General features: G+C 35.5%; 1 protein-coding gene and 1 long non-coding RNA gene across 3 annotated transcripts in view; both read right to left on the minus strand.

Annotated features, from left to right (window-relative positions):
• LOC110175981 (uncharacterized) overlaps nt 1-18,773 on the minus strand; it is a 27,920-nt gene extending 9,147 nt beyond the window's left edge. For both annotated transcript variants that reach the window (XM_020942179.2, XM_086841229.1), the window contains exons 1-4: nt 18,102-18,773; nt 17,476-17,573; nt 16,560-17,057; nt 15,226-15,521 (exon numbers count right to left, since the gene is read on the minus strand). In XM_020942179.2, the coding sequence (XP_020797838.2) occupies nt 15,226-15,521; nt 16,560-17,057; nt 17,476-17,573; nt 18,102-18,159 (950 nt within the window). In that variant the 5' untranslated portion in view covers nt 18,160-18,773. The remainder of the gene's footprint in view (nt 1-15,225; nt 15,522-16,559; nt 17,058-17,475; nt 17,574-18,101) is intronic.
• Nucleotides 878-9,900, minus strand: LOC110175990 (uncharacterized). Its single transcript, XR_015273558.1, has 3 exons — nt 9,733-9,900; nt 1,035-1,079; nt 878-947 (listed from the first exon to the last, which is right to left on the minus strand). It is a non-coding gene; the product is annotated as an uncharacterized LOC110175990 (long non-coding RNA).
• Nucleotides 18,774-19,161: the final 388 nt, after the last annotated feature.

The following is a 19,161-nucleotide window of genomic DNA, read 5'->3' on the forward strand; positions in this document are numbered from 1 at the left end:
CGGCGGCAATGGCAGCGACGCCGGCTGCGGCTGCGCATCGCTGCCGGAAGCGGGCATTTCAATGGCCGTGACTGTACCATCGGCAGCGATGTCGGCAGCGCCGCCGCCGCTCCCACTGCCCTCTGCTGGACCGCTGCCGCCGCTGTGGTCGTGGCCCAGGAGCAGCGGCGTCGTGGCACTGCTGGCGTCCATTAGGCTCTCTTGCGGCTGCGACGCCGGCTGCGAGGCGCTGCCGTCGCCATTAAGGTTGCATAACGCCATGGACATGATGGCTCTGCTGCTGCTGACGTCGTCGTCGACGTCGACGCTGCTGCTGGGCTTTACTTTGTTTCTTTTAATTTTCAATTTTTATGTGTTTTTCCTTTTGCGGTTGATTTTTTGGTTCTTTTAGTTTGTTTTTCTCTTTTTATTTTATTTTGAATTTTTTTCTAGACACTATTGGACGCCATTGTTTATTCTAGATCTGCACGGGATGCAAAAATTATTAGTTTTCGTTTATATTTATGTTTTATTTTCGATTTAATTTGTTTTGCTGCATTTTGTTTATATTATTGTACAGTTTATTTAAGCATTATTGCTCACATAGTTATTAATTTTGTGTGTATTTATTGATTTCTTCTTTTTCAGCATTTATTTTATTGAATTTTATTTTCTTTGTTTATTTAGGTCTTTGCATTTTATATATATTGTTTGTTTAAGTTTTGGATTTCTTTCAATTTCCTTTTTTGAGATGACATTTCTTTAATCGAATTTATGTTATGATTTATTGCAATTTTAAGCGGATTTTTAAGAATTTTAAATTAATTTTACATGAGTAGTGTTTTGCTTTAACATTTTACGCTTTTTATTTATATTTTATTGGCTTTCAAGACATACCTTTTTCATGCTTATTTCTTGTGTTTAGTTCAATTAATTATTATTTCCACTAAAAGTATTTTGAGTGTCACCTTAATGAAATTTTTTTTTAATTACACACTATTTAAGACTGGACTACAAATCACAAGGGATTCTGTCTGTATATATATATAGCATACTTTTAAGGCAAAGTCCAGTCGGATATATGTTTAGTTTTTTTGTCGCTGTTGATTGGGAAATTGTTAAACAAAATGAAAGCACATTCTTATCACTTAAAAACTGTTTTGCCGAAAAAATAACAAAGCCCAAAGCTTGATCGAAACTTTTGCCAAAAGTTTTTGCACAAATAATTAAACTAAAGCAATTTGCAGAGAAAAGAGACAAGAGAAAGGAAGAGAGACCGCGAGACAAGAGCTTTTCACCACACTCAGAGAAAAGAGAGGCGGCTAAGAATCACATTAATTATGGCCATAAACTTCAGGTGCACTTGAATGATAAATGGCAATGCCACTTGTTAACACAAGACTTGATCTTGTTTAACAACAAAATACCTGAGTTTTTTTTGAGATTTTATATTAATATGTTTTATAAATTTCTATATATATTTCTAAATATTATTTAGGAAATTTATAAATATAAAGAGTTAAGAACTTGCTTTACTTAATATTACAATTTTTTAACATATTAAAATTTAGGTTTTACAATAAATAGAAAAATCAATCTCATCCGGGAAAAATATATAATAATAATTATTATAATCAATATATCTTCTATAAAAATAGTTCCTTAAACCCCAAAGAAACCTACAAAAAAATATATATATATATTTGTTTACCTACAACCAATAAATAAGTCATCATTCCTAGAAAATCGGTCTAAATTTATATAAACTTCAACAATCTGACATTATTAATTTATTATAATACATAAATTCTCACATTCTTGTACAATCTAGTGAACCATTTCTCACATCATAGAACCAATGAGTTCGTGTATATAATCTCAAAGCAATAAATTCGCAAAAAATATATAATATATAGAGTCTTCAGATATCGAACGCCGGGGCACTTTACATTAGCGCCGAAATATCTGAGAACATAAATAGACATTTGATGGCTGATAATTTTAGCTCGTCGCCGGCGGCTCATTTAATCCGCCTCGTGCCGAGCATCGTTTGGATACAGATACATCCGTATCTGTAGCTGATTTTGTATCTGAATCTTCATCGTATTTGTATCTGTATCTGCTTTTGTTTCCATCTTTTTGATTTCCCATTATCGAAGGTTAATTATAGATTAACCTTGACAGTGGATTCAGAACCGGTCAGACAGCTTTTCCATCTTCATTAGCGGGATCAGTTTTGGAAAATCCGAAGAGAGAGAATGCACTATTTTCCGCTGCCCAGGGGCAGGGGGTTGGGGGTTGGGAAAAGCGAGACAGCTTTTCACCACGACCGGTGTGTAGTTGACACCACAAACGAAAACACAACAAGAATATGGCACAATTTGCGCCTGCTTTTCCCCCCCTGCATTTCCTTTTGCTACTCCCTCCCCCGAGGAAAACTTTTGACGTTTATGCAACGGTTTACACAATAAAACTGACACCTCTACAGGTAGCTAAAATTCAGGGCAAACGAGCGGGGGGGATATACACTTGCCAACAAGTTTTCATGTCGGTTGAGTTTTAGGTAATTGTAAATGATTTTTCTGTATTTTCTGGGATTATATTAGGAATCAAAAATCAATCAGAATTATTGACAAAAAATTAAAATTAAATTAAAATTAAAAATAAACGCACAATAAATTTGGTACCTAAAAATTTGAATTGAATACTTTTCGAGACATTTTTAAGGGGCTTAAAAAGTCTGGATTTCTGGAGAATAAACCAAGTATTTTTTTCTTAGTAATATATATGTTTTTTATAGTTTTAGTGTATATATTTTCCCTATAGTTACTCCCCGTTCATCATAGCCTACTTGTTTTGGGGATCAATGACCATCTGACAGTGCTGCATCTGTACGAAAAGTTACGAGTGCTAGTTGCAAACTTTGCCAGGACAATAAATTCCATTTCTAGGCCAAAATGACAGTTGACTGAGTACAGGAATATATATATATATCTAAGAATATATATGTATATATTCTACATGTCAGTGGAAGGTGTCGGTGTGTCCCCAAGGGCGGCAGAGGCGGCTAATCTACAAATTAAACTTTTAGTCAGGTGCTCGCACACACACGAACGCCACTTTTGGTATCCTCGATTCGTTATCCTTGTTATCCTTGTTATCCACGCCCAACCCACAAGTGGGCGGTGTGTGTTCGACACCGATGTGGCAAGTGGCAGGTGGCAAGTGGCCGAGATTATCGGGCCAAGTCACAAGCCAACAACTAAGCTTAATGTTGGTTTAAGGCCCACAGATTTCACAACTCATTCAGATAAATGTATTTGATTTGAAATAATTGGTAATTATATCTAAGCTTAATTTTAAAATAAACGAAATAAATGGGTTAATGGTAAAATGAGGAGAAAATATGTATTTTTAAGGGATATATTTTCAAGAGAATGCTTAGTAAGCGGACTTCTTTAGAGGCAGTTACAAAAAGGTTTTAAAATATAAGGTTTTCTAGTTATTTGCAAGTTCTCTGATGTCTTTAAACACATAGTTATTTATCTAGAGCTTTGTAGATATTTTTAAAATATTTAAATCCTTAAGCTTCTTTTTCAAACGTTAACCTTAACACGATTTAAGTCTCGTTTTACCAAAAGCAAATTGAACTTGAACTCGATGATTGATTTATTAGCCCTGGCATTGAAATGCATTATTCATGATTTATGCCAATTAGGCTTTCCATGCTTTCCACGCTTTCCCCATTTCCGGTTAAGTGGAAACGAAACTATTGAAATGCATTTGATCAGTTTGCCATTTGCAGTCACACGTGTGTCAAATCAATTCACTTTCCCTGGGCTTCATATTATTGCTACCCCCTCTTCAACCCCTTGGATTTTTTTTTGTTTGATTTCTGCATTTTCCGAATTGTTTTCTTTTTTATTCTTTTTGGTTTTTCCTGTCGTTGCCGCTGACACTTGGCCGTCTGCACTTAAAATCGCATCATTGGCGATTATCTTCTCCTGCCGTTTCCCTGGCATTTGTAGTGACGACCTTGACTCGTGCACGAATTGGAAAATGTGTTTTCCTTGTTTTCTGTTAGTTTTTTTTTTGCCTCTCAGTTTTTTTTCTTGTTTTTTGTTGTTTTTTTTTATTGTAGTTTCTGCGCTGTTACTGAAGGCCAGGCGTCTAAGCTGTTTACAAGCTTATGGCAGCTACCAAAGAAAACTGGTTTACAGTGTCAGCCTCTGGTTCCTAATTATGTGACCCGCAGATGGGGCGGCAAACAGCCGAAAAAGGGGAGGAGAGAGGTGGAAAAAGGGGGCAGAAAAGTGCACTGAGGAAAATAATAGATATATGTTTATGAATAAACATAATTATTTGAGACATGTAAACCAGCATTACTTTTCCTTAAATTTAATTGTAAATACAATCTGTATTTAAAAATTCAAGAACCTGGATTACTTAAACATTTTTAAACCCTTGCATGGTTTTATACTATAATCAGTAATTAAATTTGATAAGTAAGTGTCTATGAACATTAAGTATCATTGAACATTAATTAACTATGATCAATAAATAACTATGAAAGGTAAATAACTCTGATCAGTAAGTATCTAAGAACCTAAAGTATCTATGACCAGTAAGAATCTTTAAAAAGTTAGTATCTATGATCAGTAATTACCTATGATCAGTATGTATCAATGAACATTAATATCAATAAACATTAAGTATCTATGAACATTAAGTATCTCTGATCAGTAATTACCTATGATCAGTAAGTATCTATGTTCAGTAAGTATGTATGTATGATCAGTTACTAACTTTGAACACTAATAAACAATGACTTGCAACTTTTGTAACACAACACATATCAGAGACTGGCCTGGTAGAAGTCACTTCGTTCCGGGGATGTTAGAACCAGTTGGGAATCATATGCACAGATGTGCGAGATTTGTTTTGGAACAAAGGACAAGCTTTTTGACTGAAACTGAAGAGTTATTCCTCTATATAATTTTACTGGTATATAAATCGGAGCATGGCGAATCGGTGAACTATATATATATACATATATATAGCTTCTATAGGAACAATCGGAAAATTTTAAGAAAAATCATAACTTTTTCAGTTTTTAACAGATTTTCATAAAATTTAATACGTAGCCATTATATATTAATCTAGAATTTTGTGTATAGTTTTATGAAAATCGGACTACTATATCTTATAGCTGCCATACAAACGATCGTTAAAAATTAACCAAAAAATAGTAATCATGGCCAAAATGACTTTCAAAACTTTCTGATAGTCTGATCTATTATCTAAATATGCAGCTATATATATTTGTATCCCAGCTATATATTTATTTTATTTAAAAATGGGTTTAACATAATTAAAATCATTTAAAATACTTTTGTTGAGGAAATTAAACTATAAAGATTAAACTTAAACAAAAGTAATCATCATCAATAACTTTTTGTTAGCTGATATATAATCTTTATGTAAATCTATATCCCAACTATATATTTTCTCTCAGTGCATGGCTGACTGAAGAAGACAGCTGAGACAACCGGGGGGCCATAAGGAAAAATCCAATTTAAGGTACTTGCCTTGCTACTTTTTAGCTGCAACATCATCAACATCACGGCAACCTTGACTGCAACTGCAACTGCAACTCGTATATATATATATGTGTGTGTGTAAGTGTGTCCTCTGTGTGTGTATAGGTTTTTATAGAACAAGTGTGTGTGTGTGTGTGTGAGGCTCAAAGGAATTGCCATAGGCTTTGGTATTCCGCCTTTTTGGCACAGCACGTAGCCAAAAGTGCAAATAATAAAATAAATATATAATACACATGTGCATACATATATGCATGTTGCTGTGTGTGTGTGTGTTTTCTGTTTTTCCTGACTTTTTGTTGTTGTTGTTCTGTCTTTGTATATAATTTTTTTTTTTTTAGCAACCGCAGCATGGCGTGACACCAACACCGGTCGATATGCCGCATTCCTCTCCGGCTCGCTCTCAATTTCCCCCATTTTCCTCTCCCATTTTTCGGCTTTCCCTAGCGTGAGAGAGAGTGAGAGAGGAGCCTGAGAGAGTGTGAGAGAGCGAGAGGGAAGCCGTGACCCACTGACGCGATGACCGGCCTACGGCCTACGGCTTACGGTTACGACGGATACGGGCCCCAAGAATATGCGGATATAGATATGGATTCCGTTCCGGTTTCGCTATGTTTGCTATAGCAATTTTCGGGAAAAGTGCACTCAGGCATGCATAAAGCATTCGATAATCGATTAGGAGGGAGGGAAAATATCGCGAACTCAAAAGGCAGCCGGAAAGAGGAAACGGGAAACGGGAAACAGGAAAAGGGACACCGGATCCGGATATAGGCCTGCCACATTTCATGTTTGCCGCCAATGATGATGGGTCAGAAGTGCCAGGGATTTCCCAATAACATACTTATAGGTTTTTTACAAAAAAAAACAGATTTTTAAGAGGCTTAAAGTTTGAAATTTGTACTATTTTCTTTACATAATTTATGAACTTAAGCGAAGTGATAGCTTTACAATTGAATTAGCATAAAAACCGTTTATTTTAATCAATTTTAATGCTAAAAAATGAAAGAAAAGCCTCATATTCTATTAATTTACATCTTGTAATTTGTATAAAGCCTAAGAACACAATCAAAGAAACATCTCTAAGCCTTTTCAAAGCCTTTCAATTAAAAGTAATGTCCATTAAGACTCATCTAAAGTCGGATTAAAAACGGATTTCGTTCAATTAATAAAGTGCACTTGTCAACAACAATGTGTGCTTTTAATCTCTCTTACCCACACACACACACATTTGCTGCTTAAATCTAAGCCACAATCTTATGCAATTGCCCATTTTCCATTTTTCATTTTCCATATCCCGTCATATCAGCAGCCAGATCGAGTGACACGTGGCATGTCATATTGGAATTACATTTCTCACACGAATCCAAAGTCAAAGTCCCTTGTGGAGCCTCCAACTTCCGACTTTTCTTTTTCCCTCTTTTTCATTCCCTTTTCTCGCTCTTTTCCCTCTTCGCTTTTCCGATTTTCCCATAACCGAATCTTGGCTGCATTATATTCCCATCAGGGCCGGCAGGGGCGGAGTTGAATCAACAAGGTTATGCCGGAGCCCAGGGGCAAGGCAACGCAAGGCAAGGCATGGCAAGGATATTTCCCACCCATCATCACACTCCACATGCCAAGCAAAGCCGAGTGATTTTTATTCGTTCGTGTGAGCACTACAGTCAAACTACCAGAACTTGAACTACTCAGAAATGTATGACAACTAATTCTTTATTAATAATTAAGATAGCCTAGTTTTCAGATCATTTCCTTTATCTGGCTGATGTCAGGCAATATCTATGCTTAAAAAAATAAGTATTTTCTAAGTGGACAACTAATTCTAGTCAATTAATAATTAAAATAGCCTAGTTTTCAGATCATTTCCTTTATCTGGGTTAGATTTATGGGGATTATTAGGATACTGATATCAGGCAATAGCTATGCTTAAAAAAAATAAGTATTTTCTAAGTGGACAACTAATTCTAGTTAATTAATAATTAAAATAGCCTATTTTTCAATTATTTTCCTTTATCTGGGTAAGATTTATGGGGATTATAAGGATACTGATATCAGGCAATAGATAAGCCTAGAAAAAGAAGTACTTTCCAACTGTATAAGAAGTTAAAGAATAACTCTTTGAGTTGGAAATAAACTCCAAGTACATATAGTACTTGAAACAAGCACTTAATCTCATTTATACATTATCAGAAACCCTCCAAGATTTAACTAGTAAAAACAATCTTAGTTATAAGCTTCTGTTTCATCACAATCCCCACTGTATGTTTGCCTGCCTTTTAGATTTGTAGTTCTTTACGACGTTTTGGTTGTGGCAAGTCGTCGAGGTTTATCGATATCAGCCGCAACAACACCAACACAATCGCAGACTAATAACAAATACAAAAATACATATAGAAAATACACCAAGTGTGGCGTGACTGGATAATTACTTACTAAACACAATTTTTTCCTGTTGCTGCCACTGAATCGAATGCAATTCACACGACATTAAAGTTCAGCACGCGGAGTTATTGAACCATTTTTGTTTTCCATTCAATTCCCCAATGTTACTTGGGTTTTTCCACCCATTCCACAGAATTTTCCCCACCATCTCCAAAAAAATAAAGGCAGCCAGAAATTAGAGCGTTGACACACATGCAAACCGCACAAACACAAACACAAAAAGGCACACATGGGAAATGGTTTTTGGCACAGATGTTGGCCTGCCTTTTGTTTATAACGGTATCCCTCCGCAGTGTCAGTGTGTGTGAGTGTCTGTGTGTGTGTGTGGGTAGAAAACGAAGAAGAGTGCCAACCCAAATCAGCCTACAATGCAAAGAGATGCCTCAATGCCTTAGAAATATGCAATAGATATCAGAATAGACCCATATATCAGTTAGATACGAGTGAATAATTCTTCTCTAGAGACATTTTTTTTTACTTCCATATATACTATATAGATATATATTTCCCACATGTACGAATTAATCTTTTAGGCATCTACCGCATTCGATTTTATGTTAGAAATTTAAATATAATATATATATTTGTGCCCTTAGGCAGTTGAATAAGAGTTAGAGGACCTGTTGTTAAATTTCTAAATGTTTAGTCTTAATAATTATACAAATAGAAGAAGGAAAATATATAGAAAATGTTATATTACAAATAAAATATAGTTTTGTTATAACCCACTCTTAGTTTGTGACTTTAGTTGCTTAGGTTATTAATTACTGTAGTAACTAGTTGTCTATAATTTGTATTCAAGTTAACTTTAGCTTAACCTTTAGACTTCTAGGTAGGATTTTATTTTAAAAACAAAGCTTAAAATGTTAATAACATAAGTAAATAAATGGATTAAAACATAAACATTTTATCCATCTCCAAGATTATTAATTAAAATACTTTAAATCGTTGAAATTTTCAAATATAGCCTGATATAATTAGATCTCAGATCAATATTTAACAGCTTTTCTTATCCTAAAAACTCAAATATCTTTATAATGCATATTCCTTAAGCAGCTTACACAAATAACTTATATAAAGACTTGACACATCCAAATTAATTTGACACACATTTAAAACAAAGAAAAGCGCAAGACAATTGCTTAGACCCAACGTAATTAATTAATTTGTTACAAAACTGAATGGACTCTCTATGATTGCCAATTAACAAACACACATCCTTGAGGTCACTGTTGATGGCTTAATCGCGCGAATATTTTGTGAGTTTGCCTTGGACCACGCTGCGTATGCGTTATGTGTGTGCCTGGTGCTTGGTGATTCTTTCAAAACAATATGGCCACCGTGTGTAACGGTAATGTTTACACACGCCAGCACATGTAACGGCACTGCTAACGGTAAACGCAACGGAATCACACTGCCCCGCCGACCTTCTCTCTGCTTCTTGCCACTGCTCCTTTGACAGCCATGATTTATAAGCATATTTATTTGCCGCAGCACACATATAAGTAGTTCTTCTCATTTATATTTTTTTTTGTTCCTCTTCTTGATTTTTTTTTTTTGGCACTAAACAAAAACTAGCAACAAACTGAAAAAAAACAGCATTAGGCAGGCATTCTCTGTGCAATTTTCGGGCTTTGTTATTTTCTTTAGAATTTTATCGTTGTCTTTGGGTTTTTCTTGTTTATTTTCATTTGTTCTTTTGTCGTTTCTTTTTTACAATTATTTATAAATTGTTATTAAATAATTTCGCCCAAATGGTCGCCGCCAACGGAGCGCGCGCGACGCGTACCGAAGCGTCTGACACGCGAAACACGTAACACCGCAATGAGGAGCAGAAGCCTCGCCGCTTCGCCACTCGCTCACTCGCTCAGTTTTCCACTTGCTCACTTTCCCACTTTCGCACTTGCTCATTTTCTCAATCGCCGAGCAACATACACGAGTTTTTTTTTCTTTTTTTTTTTTGTATTTTTTTCGGCCTCGCTGCCGAAATCGGAAAATGCAAACTGGCAAAACAGTGACCAGAGCGTAGAGGGAAAACTAAAGTCAGCCAGCTGGTTGAAGGTAGAACTGACTATTTAACTATTTTGGCTATTTGTTTGGTAAGAAAAATGAATTTATTATTTTATATATTTAATATTGTATATTTACAATATTATATATATAATAGGTAGAACTGACTATTTCGCTATTTGTTTGGTATGAAAAATCAATTTATAATATTGGGAACAAAGAAATATTATATTATATGACATATCTAATATTGTAAATCATATCAAGTATGTAATTTTTATATTCTAGCACAACATATTCTAGTTTTTGTAAGATAACACAGAGCAGGAAACACTTTTGAACCTATTAAAAGGATCAAAATTAGCTAAATCTCTATGGTATAGTAAAATATTAATATGATATAATTTTATTTATAAAAACCCTCAGGAAATATTATTTACAAATTCTCAAATGTTCAAGAAATAAGGATTTTGGGACTGCCACCGAAATGTATAAATTCCATATTACGTATACGACATGTAGAACAGTCCAAGTCAAATCTTACTTTTCCGATCAAATTCTAAGCAAAAATCAAGCCTAAAAAAATACCTATAACTTTAAAAAGAGAATTCGATACCAAAGAAATAGTATTTACACTGAAAAAAATACACTCCCATATATTTTTTCATGAACTGTTTCCTAAGAAATAACTAAAGAACTTTTTTACTTAAAGCTTCTGAATAAAATATAAATATTTGTTGGCTATTTTTGGCCAACGAAAAATTGTCAGCACTGTGAGAGCAAGCAAAAGAGAGAGAGAGAGAGACGAAGCAAGCGAACGAACGTTTGTGCGAAAACAGAACGTAACGGTAACCGAGCAAATTCGAGGCGGTGGGGCAGTTGGGGGGGGGGGGGTACGACGAAGGGCGCCATGGGGGAATAGGAAAAAGGGGACAGTTAGGACAAATGCACGTGTTATTTGCAAACCGAAGGAAACAGCAGAGAAACAACAAAACGAAAATAAAACATGAGCAGAGGGAAAGCTAACAAGAGGATCGATTTAGAAATACCCTAAAAATTTTAATATATAAATATAAATGATTTCATATAATCCATGTAAATAAGTACATTTGTTGTAAATTAATTTATTAGTTTTTATATAACATATTTTATAAAATAACTCTGATTTCTCTTGATTACTTTTATTAAGCGTCTGTTACGATCTTTTTACAAAATGTTGTTAAGTATTTATGTTACTTTAATTTAAATCAATTTTTGGATTAATTAAAAATAAATTATTTAAATTTTTGAAGCTTCAAATTTCATATTAAGTCCAGTAAATAAAACCAAAATTATCTATGCTTAGGAATAATTTCTTCTTTTACTTGAAAACGAAACAAATTAAACATAAACTTATTAAATATATAAAAATAACATAATAATATTTAATAAAAGCCGTTCAGAGCCTAAAATACCATCAATCACTCGTAACTCTTAAGGAAATACCCAAAATATATTTTCTATTTTCGGGAACTTTTATTGATAGCAATTTTCCTATTAATTTTAGGACGACTTAGTTTCCGATTCAGGTTCTGTTTAAATTTTTAAACACTCGCCCAGAGAGAAAGAGAAAGGCCAATAGAAAGCCAAGAAGAGAGAGAGAAAGAGAGGCATAAAGAGACACAGAAAGAGAGAGAGAGAGAGAAAGCCAGCGCGCGCAATTTTCAAGCATCCGAGCTTTTTTCGGCTGCCTCTCTGTTTTTGTGGTGAATTTTGGAGAAACGCACGTGTCCCAATTCGGTAAAGCCGACCATCAATAGGCCGCCATCTCTCTATCTCTGTTCCTCATTCTATCTCACTCTCTCCCTCTAACTGTGGCCCCCCCTCTCACTCGCTCCCAATGGTGTTTCTTCTTTTGCGGTTGCAAATTGGCCCGGCATGTTTCTTTATTCTCCTATGTGGGAGAATACGTGTGTGTAAGTGGAAGTCTGTCTTCGAGAGTCCTTGTCAGGGTGTGAGTTGATGTCCTGCAATGACAATTCGAGCCAAAGTGTGTGTAAGTGTGTGTGTGTGGATGGATGGCAATGCGTGTTTTTTACGAGATTGCCTTTCCCGTTTTTTCTCTGGGGCCTACATGGCCTTTCCCTCTGCCTAAGGATAAATATCCAATGCACACAAAATGTATATAAAATATACATATATATGTATATACAACTCTCCCTATTTACTGTATATATGCAACCGATACGTGCATATAACTGCCGCATAAATATTTACCGAGCACCGATCACAACCACATTCAACACATCCTTAAGGTGTAATTCTGTTGCGATATCTTTGTGAGGGGGATTTTACGGCCGCCCCTCATAAGTAGGCAATATAAATTCACTTCGAGTGCATATCAAATCGTGGCATGAATTTAACACACAAAATATGTATTTCCCAAGTCTTCAAATACATTTTTTCAGTGTATCCAAATCGAAAATACTAAGAACTTGCAATCAATCCATATTTTTTGCTTAGAAATACTTGCAATTAGGCCAAGAAAATTATTTTTTAATTGTTTGGAAAATGCATTAGAGAAAACGCCGCCAGTCTCTGGCCCGGGGAACTTGGCTGGAAGCAATCCAAATATTGCACAAATGGCGCCGCTGGCGACCTTCCCCATATAGTACATATATATATGTTTACATATATATGCTTTCCGGTCATACCCCAGGATATTAATAATGAATAATGGATAAATGCAAAGAAGTCATTTGCCAACGGCCATTACGAACACCACACACACCGCGTCACTTACTTACACACGGTATATATAGTATATATATATATTAAAATACACAATGCCGACCGGTCGAAAGATTAAGGAACTCTTAACGCCATTCTGCCAAAATTAAGACCTGAAAGTGCGGCAATTATTAGTCACTTACTGATTCCCAAATGCAGACTTTATTTTTGCGAATGTGAAGGGGAAATTGCTTCGATCCGATGGCCGGAACTGTGGATGGCAGACTGCAAGCTGTGCCAAATCAGACACAATATAGCCCTGGCCGAGAAGGAACAAATGTAATGTAATGTTTGAGAATTGCACCTGGGCGCCGGTCCTTCGTACATATGCGTACATATATGTGAGCGCTGGTCTCTGTTAAGGACTTAGTCCTAATGAAAAATTAACTATTTTAATTTGAGGCCAGCCTGACAACATGTAATTTGCCAATCACAATCGCCGAGGCAAATTGAAGGGCAGCTAAGTCCCTTGATTGTCCAGAAAAGGGAACTAGAGGCACAGAGTCAGGTTAAGTTGTATCTTAAATGATTTCAGTTGTTACGTAAAGCACTGCTAGACCTTAAATGAATTTAATATCGGGTAAACTTGATCACATATCAAAGTTTTGAAGGAATATATAAAAAAAGACACTTTGTTAGAAAATATTTAATAGTATTGATAGAGTAACTTAACTCTCTTATAAATTTTGTATTATTAAATGTTTTCGGTTACTTCTGAATATATTTAAGATCTGTAAAATACGTTTGAAATGATTCAACATTATTGATTTTAACATTTATAGGTATTCCCCTGACTTTCATTCGTTTGCTTATACTTTTAAGCCATTTAATTGTATTTATAAAACTACTACGTAAGATATTATATCCTAGACAGTGGAAAACACAATAATATGTTTTTAGAAACATTGTTGATCGAGATGATCATCTCTCTTTAAATACATATACACCTACTAATCCCTTAAATATTAAACATATTTTTATATCTATGCAAACTGTTTTATCTACAGCTTTAATTAGATAATAACTACATTATAGTTTAATGCAAGTTTTTATGAGAAATTTCGCACTGGCGCCATCTGTGTGCATGCAACTGCAATTGCTCTCAGAGAAACACATGGCGTATACTTGATTTCATGCTAGATTTCTACATGGACTTGACATTCTACATGCAACTTTCATAGCATACCTTTTGGGGCTAATGCAAACTGCAAGTCCCGAGACACTTTCTTAGAACTTTTGTTTAAGTTTCTCAGGCACTCTTCTATTCTATTTAATCACATTAATTATTAACAAATCTGCTTGAATGTCAGCTGGAGCGGGAGGAGGGGGGCTAGAAATGAAAAGCGAATAAAGATTTTCCCTTGCTGCACTTTTTATTTCCAAGCTTTCAGAGAGGAAAGCATAGAAGCAGATAGTGAGAGAGAGAGCGACAGCAGAGAGAGAGACAGAGAGAAATAAAAAAAAATAATGGAGAAAAATGCGAATAAAAATCGCAAAATCGCCGAATGACCCGAGGCTAAAGGTTGCCTGATTTAATGCTAACGAGCGCAGTTTAAATGATGCAAGCCGAATGAGAACACAAATAAAACACGGCTGTATGTTTATGTTTATATTTCCCCAAATCAACAGCCCTTTGCCAAAAGTAAAAAATAAAAACACACACACAGAATTCATGTGAATTGTTTACCTGCCCACCGAATACAATTTGAATATCAGATGCCTGTCAAGGGGTTCGATTAAAATACTGTTTGTTTTCATTTCATAAGCGCCAAAGTTGTTGTTTTTAAATTCAAAATATATCGGAGAAAAAGGGAATAGTATGTGGATATAATATATTCATATGTTTTACCTTTCAATTGAAAAGAATTATTTTCTTAATATATGGAATTGTCACGAAAACGTGACAATTAATAACATTGATTCATTAAACATTTATCGATGAGGATTATTAATTGCTTACTCCTGTTTTTATTTGAAACTTTTCTTTGAAATATTGGAATAAAATATGGAATATATCTTTAGAGAGGTTGCTAAAATATGGGAATTTTCGAAGGATAGCGAAAGACAGTGATATGCCTCATGTCCCTTTAAGTTTTTCTTACATTTCTCTACAATTTTACAAATAAATATAAATATATATATAAATATTTATATAAATATATATAAATATAAATATATATAAATGTTATTGTAAAATTATTAATGTATTAATTTAATTAACAAGAATTAACTTATTTAAAGGCAATTAACATTTCTTTCTATTCATTTTGAAAGAGTATTTTATATGATTTGTATCTAAATCTAAAAGAAATGCTCATCATTTTCTAATAAATATTTAACCTAGCCTCAATTTTAATATGAGTTAATTTTAAAACTAACTTATATAAGAGTAAATTTATTGATCCTTAAAAAAAAGGACAATTGTACTCACATGATGCGATGGTATGCATCGAGCTGGCTGTGCGCACAGGTCACGGACTGCTCAGATTCGGTGGAATCATCGCGCAGCGTTGCAACGCCGAGCGGCAATATCGGGATGATAGCAGCTGTGGCAGCTGCGGCCGTTGCCGGCGGCCCCGCCAATGTCGTCGTTTGTCCTGCTGCCGCTTGCCCGCTACCGCTTCCACTTCCGCTCGCAGGCGCCGCTGCTGCACCTGTCGCCGCACCTGCTCTGCCCGGAAAAGTCTGCTGGGCGGAGGATGATGATGTTGTCGTGCTGTCAAGCTCCTGTCCGAGTTGAATTTGTTTAAACAAAAATTTATTTCGCATTAATACAACTTATTTTTGTGATGCTTGAAAACATTTGGGGATCGGCAAGTGATTGAAATCGATTTAGGGTTTAGTTTTTCAAATTAAATGCAAACAAACAAATAATAAAAGCTTTCATTAAGCTTAAAAAATATTTTTTTAAATACAAATTATATATTTTAAATTCATTTCTTTTCAAACAATATATATATTTATCGAAATTTTAAGAAAAAATAAAAAAATTATGATATTCTTATAATAAAAATTATTATTATATAAAGATAGTTAAAATAAACCCAAACTATTTCAAAAAAATAACACAAATAAGTGGTTAAATTAGAAAATTTAATAATAAATCAAATATTAAGATGGAAAACATTTTCTTACAAATGTTAAGGTTCAAAAATATTATATATATGCATTGCTAAAATATTAATAAAAAAAACTTATTCAAGTATAGGTTAAAACAATTACTTTTTATGAAAGATCTATCATATTTTTATGTGAAAATAATTTTTTCTTAGAGAAATTCAAGAGGTTGCGGAATATAATATAAATATATAATTATATATATATATAATAATATATATATATAATAATATATATATATAATAATATATATATATAATAATATATATATATAATAATATATATATATATAATATATATATATATAATATATATATAATAATATATACATATATCTAATAATTTTTAAAATAATATAATACATTACACGGAATAATTTTTTAACAAATAAACAAATTTCGTAGTTTTAAATACATATTTAAATAACTAAATAAACAATAAATTTAAACAAAATGAAGTACATAATGCCACTACGTTAGCTCGATCCCTGGTAGTCTAATGGCTAATAGCAATTTTTCTCCAGGATCTAGGATCGGTTGGCTAGGGTGCAGGGGTGCAGGTTGCAAGGTGCTGGGGCAGATGCAGGTGCATATCGTGGTGGGGGAACTGAAGGGAGGAGCTTTTGTGCAGGGATTGATGATGGAAAACCTTGATCTCGCCGGCTTCCGGCTGTGAGAAACGCTTGCGCTCGTAGAGAATCTCCCGCTCGATGGAGCGGCTGCGAAAGGCGGGCGGCAGCGAGCGATCGGGGGGCGGGGTCTGCAACTTGGGTGTGACGGGTGTGTTGCTGCTGCCGCTACCCGTCGACTGTTGTTGCTGCTGCTGCTGGTGCTGATGTTGCAGGTGCTGCTGTTGCAGGTGCAAGTGCTGTCGCTGCTGCTGCTGCTGATGCACCTGATGCTGATGCACCTGATGCTGATGCTGTTGCGACGTGGACGAGGTGGGTGGACTCTTCTCGCTGGAGGATTGCTCCCGCTGCTGCTGCTGCTGCTGCTGGTCGCGATGCTGCTCCCGCTGCTGATGCTGCTGCTCGCGATGCTGCTGCAGTTGCTGCTGCTGCTGACGCTGCTGCTGCTGCTCGTCGCGCTTCTGCTGGCGCCGGATCTCAAAGTCCAGCAGACGGGCCTCGCGTTGCTCCTTGTCGCGCTGTTTGCATGCAATTGTCGCAAAGTGCATTCTTACTATCAGGTTAAGTGGTTATCGCATTGCCATCGTTATTGTTATCGTTATCGTTATGGTTATCGTTATTGCTGCTTCATTTTGATTTGAATTTTCTTTTAGCAGATTTTCGTAAATATATATATATATATTTTTTTTTTGTTTCTTTTCGTTAAATTATCATTAAATTTTGTTTATAATTTTTTATAATAGTAGAATTTTTCTCTCTTTTCGATTTCGATTTAGTTATATTTTTTTTGTATTGAAATTTCACACGCGTGGGCGAACATACACACACACACACATACGGATATACACCGAATTTAGGCGCGATAGAAATAGATAGGGAGAGGCAGAGACAGAGAGAGAGAGAGAGGGAGAGAGACGCACACACCCACACACTCACCTTGTAGTTAATGGCGTCCTGCTCTTCCTTTTTGGCCTCTCGCTCGTTGCGCTGTCGATCGCGTTGCTTTTCCTCGTCCGTCTGCGAATTTTTGCTGTCTACAGGAGGGTAAATACGATTTTTTTTACAAGAAAAATACAAGGAAAAATACCAAAATATACATTTTTAAATAAAAAATGAAAAGAAAATGAAGAATTATGGGATAGAATCAAGTTAATTACCAGTAGTTAATACAGAAAAGGAGATGGAAAGAAAGAGAGACAGAGAGAGAGAGAGAGAAAGAGAAAGACGGGGAAGAGAGAGAGAGATGGAAAAGTTCAAGCTGTTGTCAATAGTAATTCGTTATAGATTTTCTTGTTTTTTTTTTTAAATTTTTAATTCCTCTGTCATTGGCTATGCAAAACTACACACACATGCACATGATGAAAGTGCTAAATGGAGGCATACAAGTACGGGGTAGGAAAAGGAAATAAAATATAAAAATAAAAAATTAAAAGAACACTAAACAAAAACAAAAACACTTGCAGCATGCATCTACAGCTGGCAAAACACACACTAAAATAAACACAATTATTGAAGGCCACGAAACGCTCGTCCCCTCTATTGCCGAACTGCCGCCTACTTACGCTCCCCGTCGCGCCCACGAACGGCCATCAAGTAGCGACTCAGGCGGGGCGGCGACATTTCACCCCACGCACCTTTCGACAGGTGACAGGTGCGCCGTGGAAGAATCAACAGCCGTCAGTTGCCCTCGAAGAGCCAGGCGACACTGACACTGAACAACGCTGAACGCTAAACGCGCCGGACGACTAACGGCTGAAGAACTGAAAGACTGTAAAACGCAAAGACACTGTAAACCCAAAAAACACTAAAAAAACAAACTAAACACTCGACACTAGACACTGACCGCGGCCCAATTAGTGGCATCTTGGCCTGCCTTTTAAGCTCAAGCGTTACGCGGCAAACGTAAAGAAACGAAATCATACAGTGTGGCCAGGCTAAGGGCGCACTTTGCTAAAGAACTGGTCACACTTTAAACTAGCATCATAGCATTTGATGCTGTTTGAGTTTACGTTTGAGTTAGTTCTCGAGCGACTTTGAGCTCAACTAGCCTTTTACATATCTATAACTACAACTTGAAAAACTTTAATACTCTGTAAAAGTTGAAGCTTCATTTTTTCTTGTTTTTTTATTTTTCTTTTAGTTATTTATCTAGTATTTATTATGGCTTATGTGTATGTACAATATCTACAGAGAGCAGCGGTCTGTGGCCAACTGCTCAACAAATGTTTGCTGCCCGTAGGTTTTATTTGGCTTGTACATGTACATATGGTGTGCCATGCATATTTGAGCTTTGAGCTTTGGCCTTGGCTTCAACCGGTTGCTGTCTATACCGTTTCAGAACCGTTAGCCTACCCACCACAAGAACCGTTAGCCTTCGGCAACACAGCAGCGATGGCAAAAGCGGCATTTGCAATATATATAGCATTAAATTTGTAAATCAACAGATATACATTATACATATGTATAGTCCACCAGTGTGACCATAGCAAGTTATAAAGCATTTTTCTACTACTAGTATAAAGAGTGTGACCATGTCAGTTATAACAGATTATAAACAGTGTCTTTCATAATATTAAGCCTAAGTTTTTCTAAACTTTTAATTAGTTTACAGCTAACAGAATT

Source organism: Drosophila serrata, unplaced genomic scaffold (genome assembly GCF_035046125.1).
Source record: "Drosophila serrata isolate PLE 108 unplaced genomic scaffold, ASM3504612v1 contig_6, whole genome shotgun sequence".
NCBI classification, from domain to species: Eukaryota; Metazoa; Arthropoda; class Insecta; order Diptera; family Drosophilidae; genus Drosophila; species Drosophila serrata.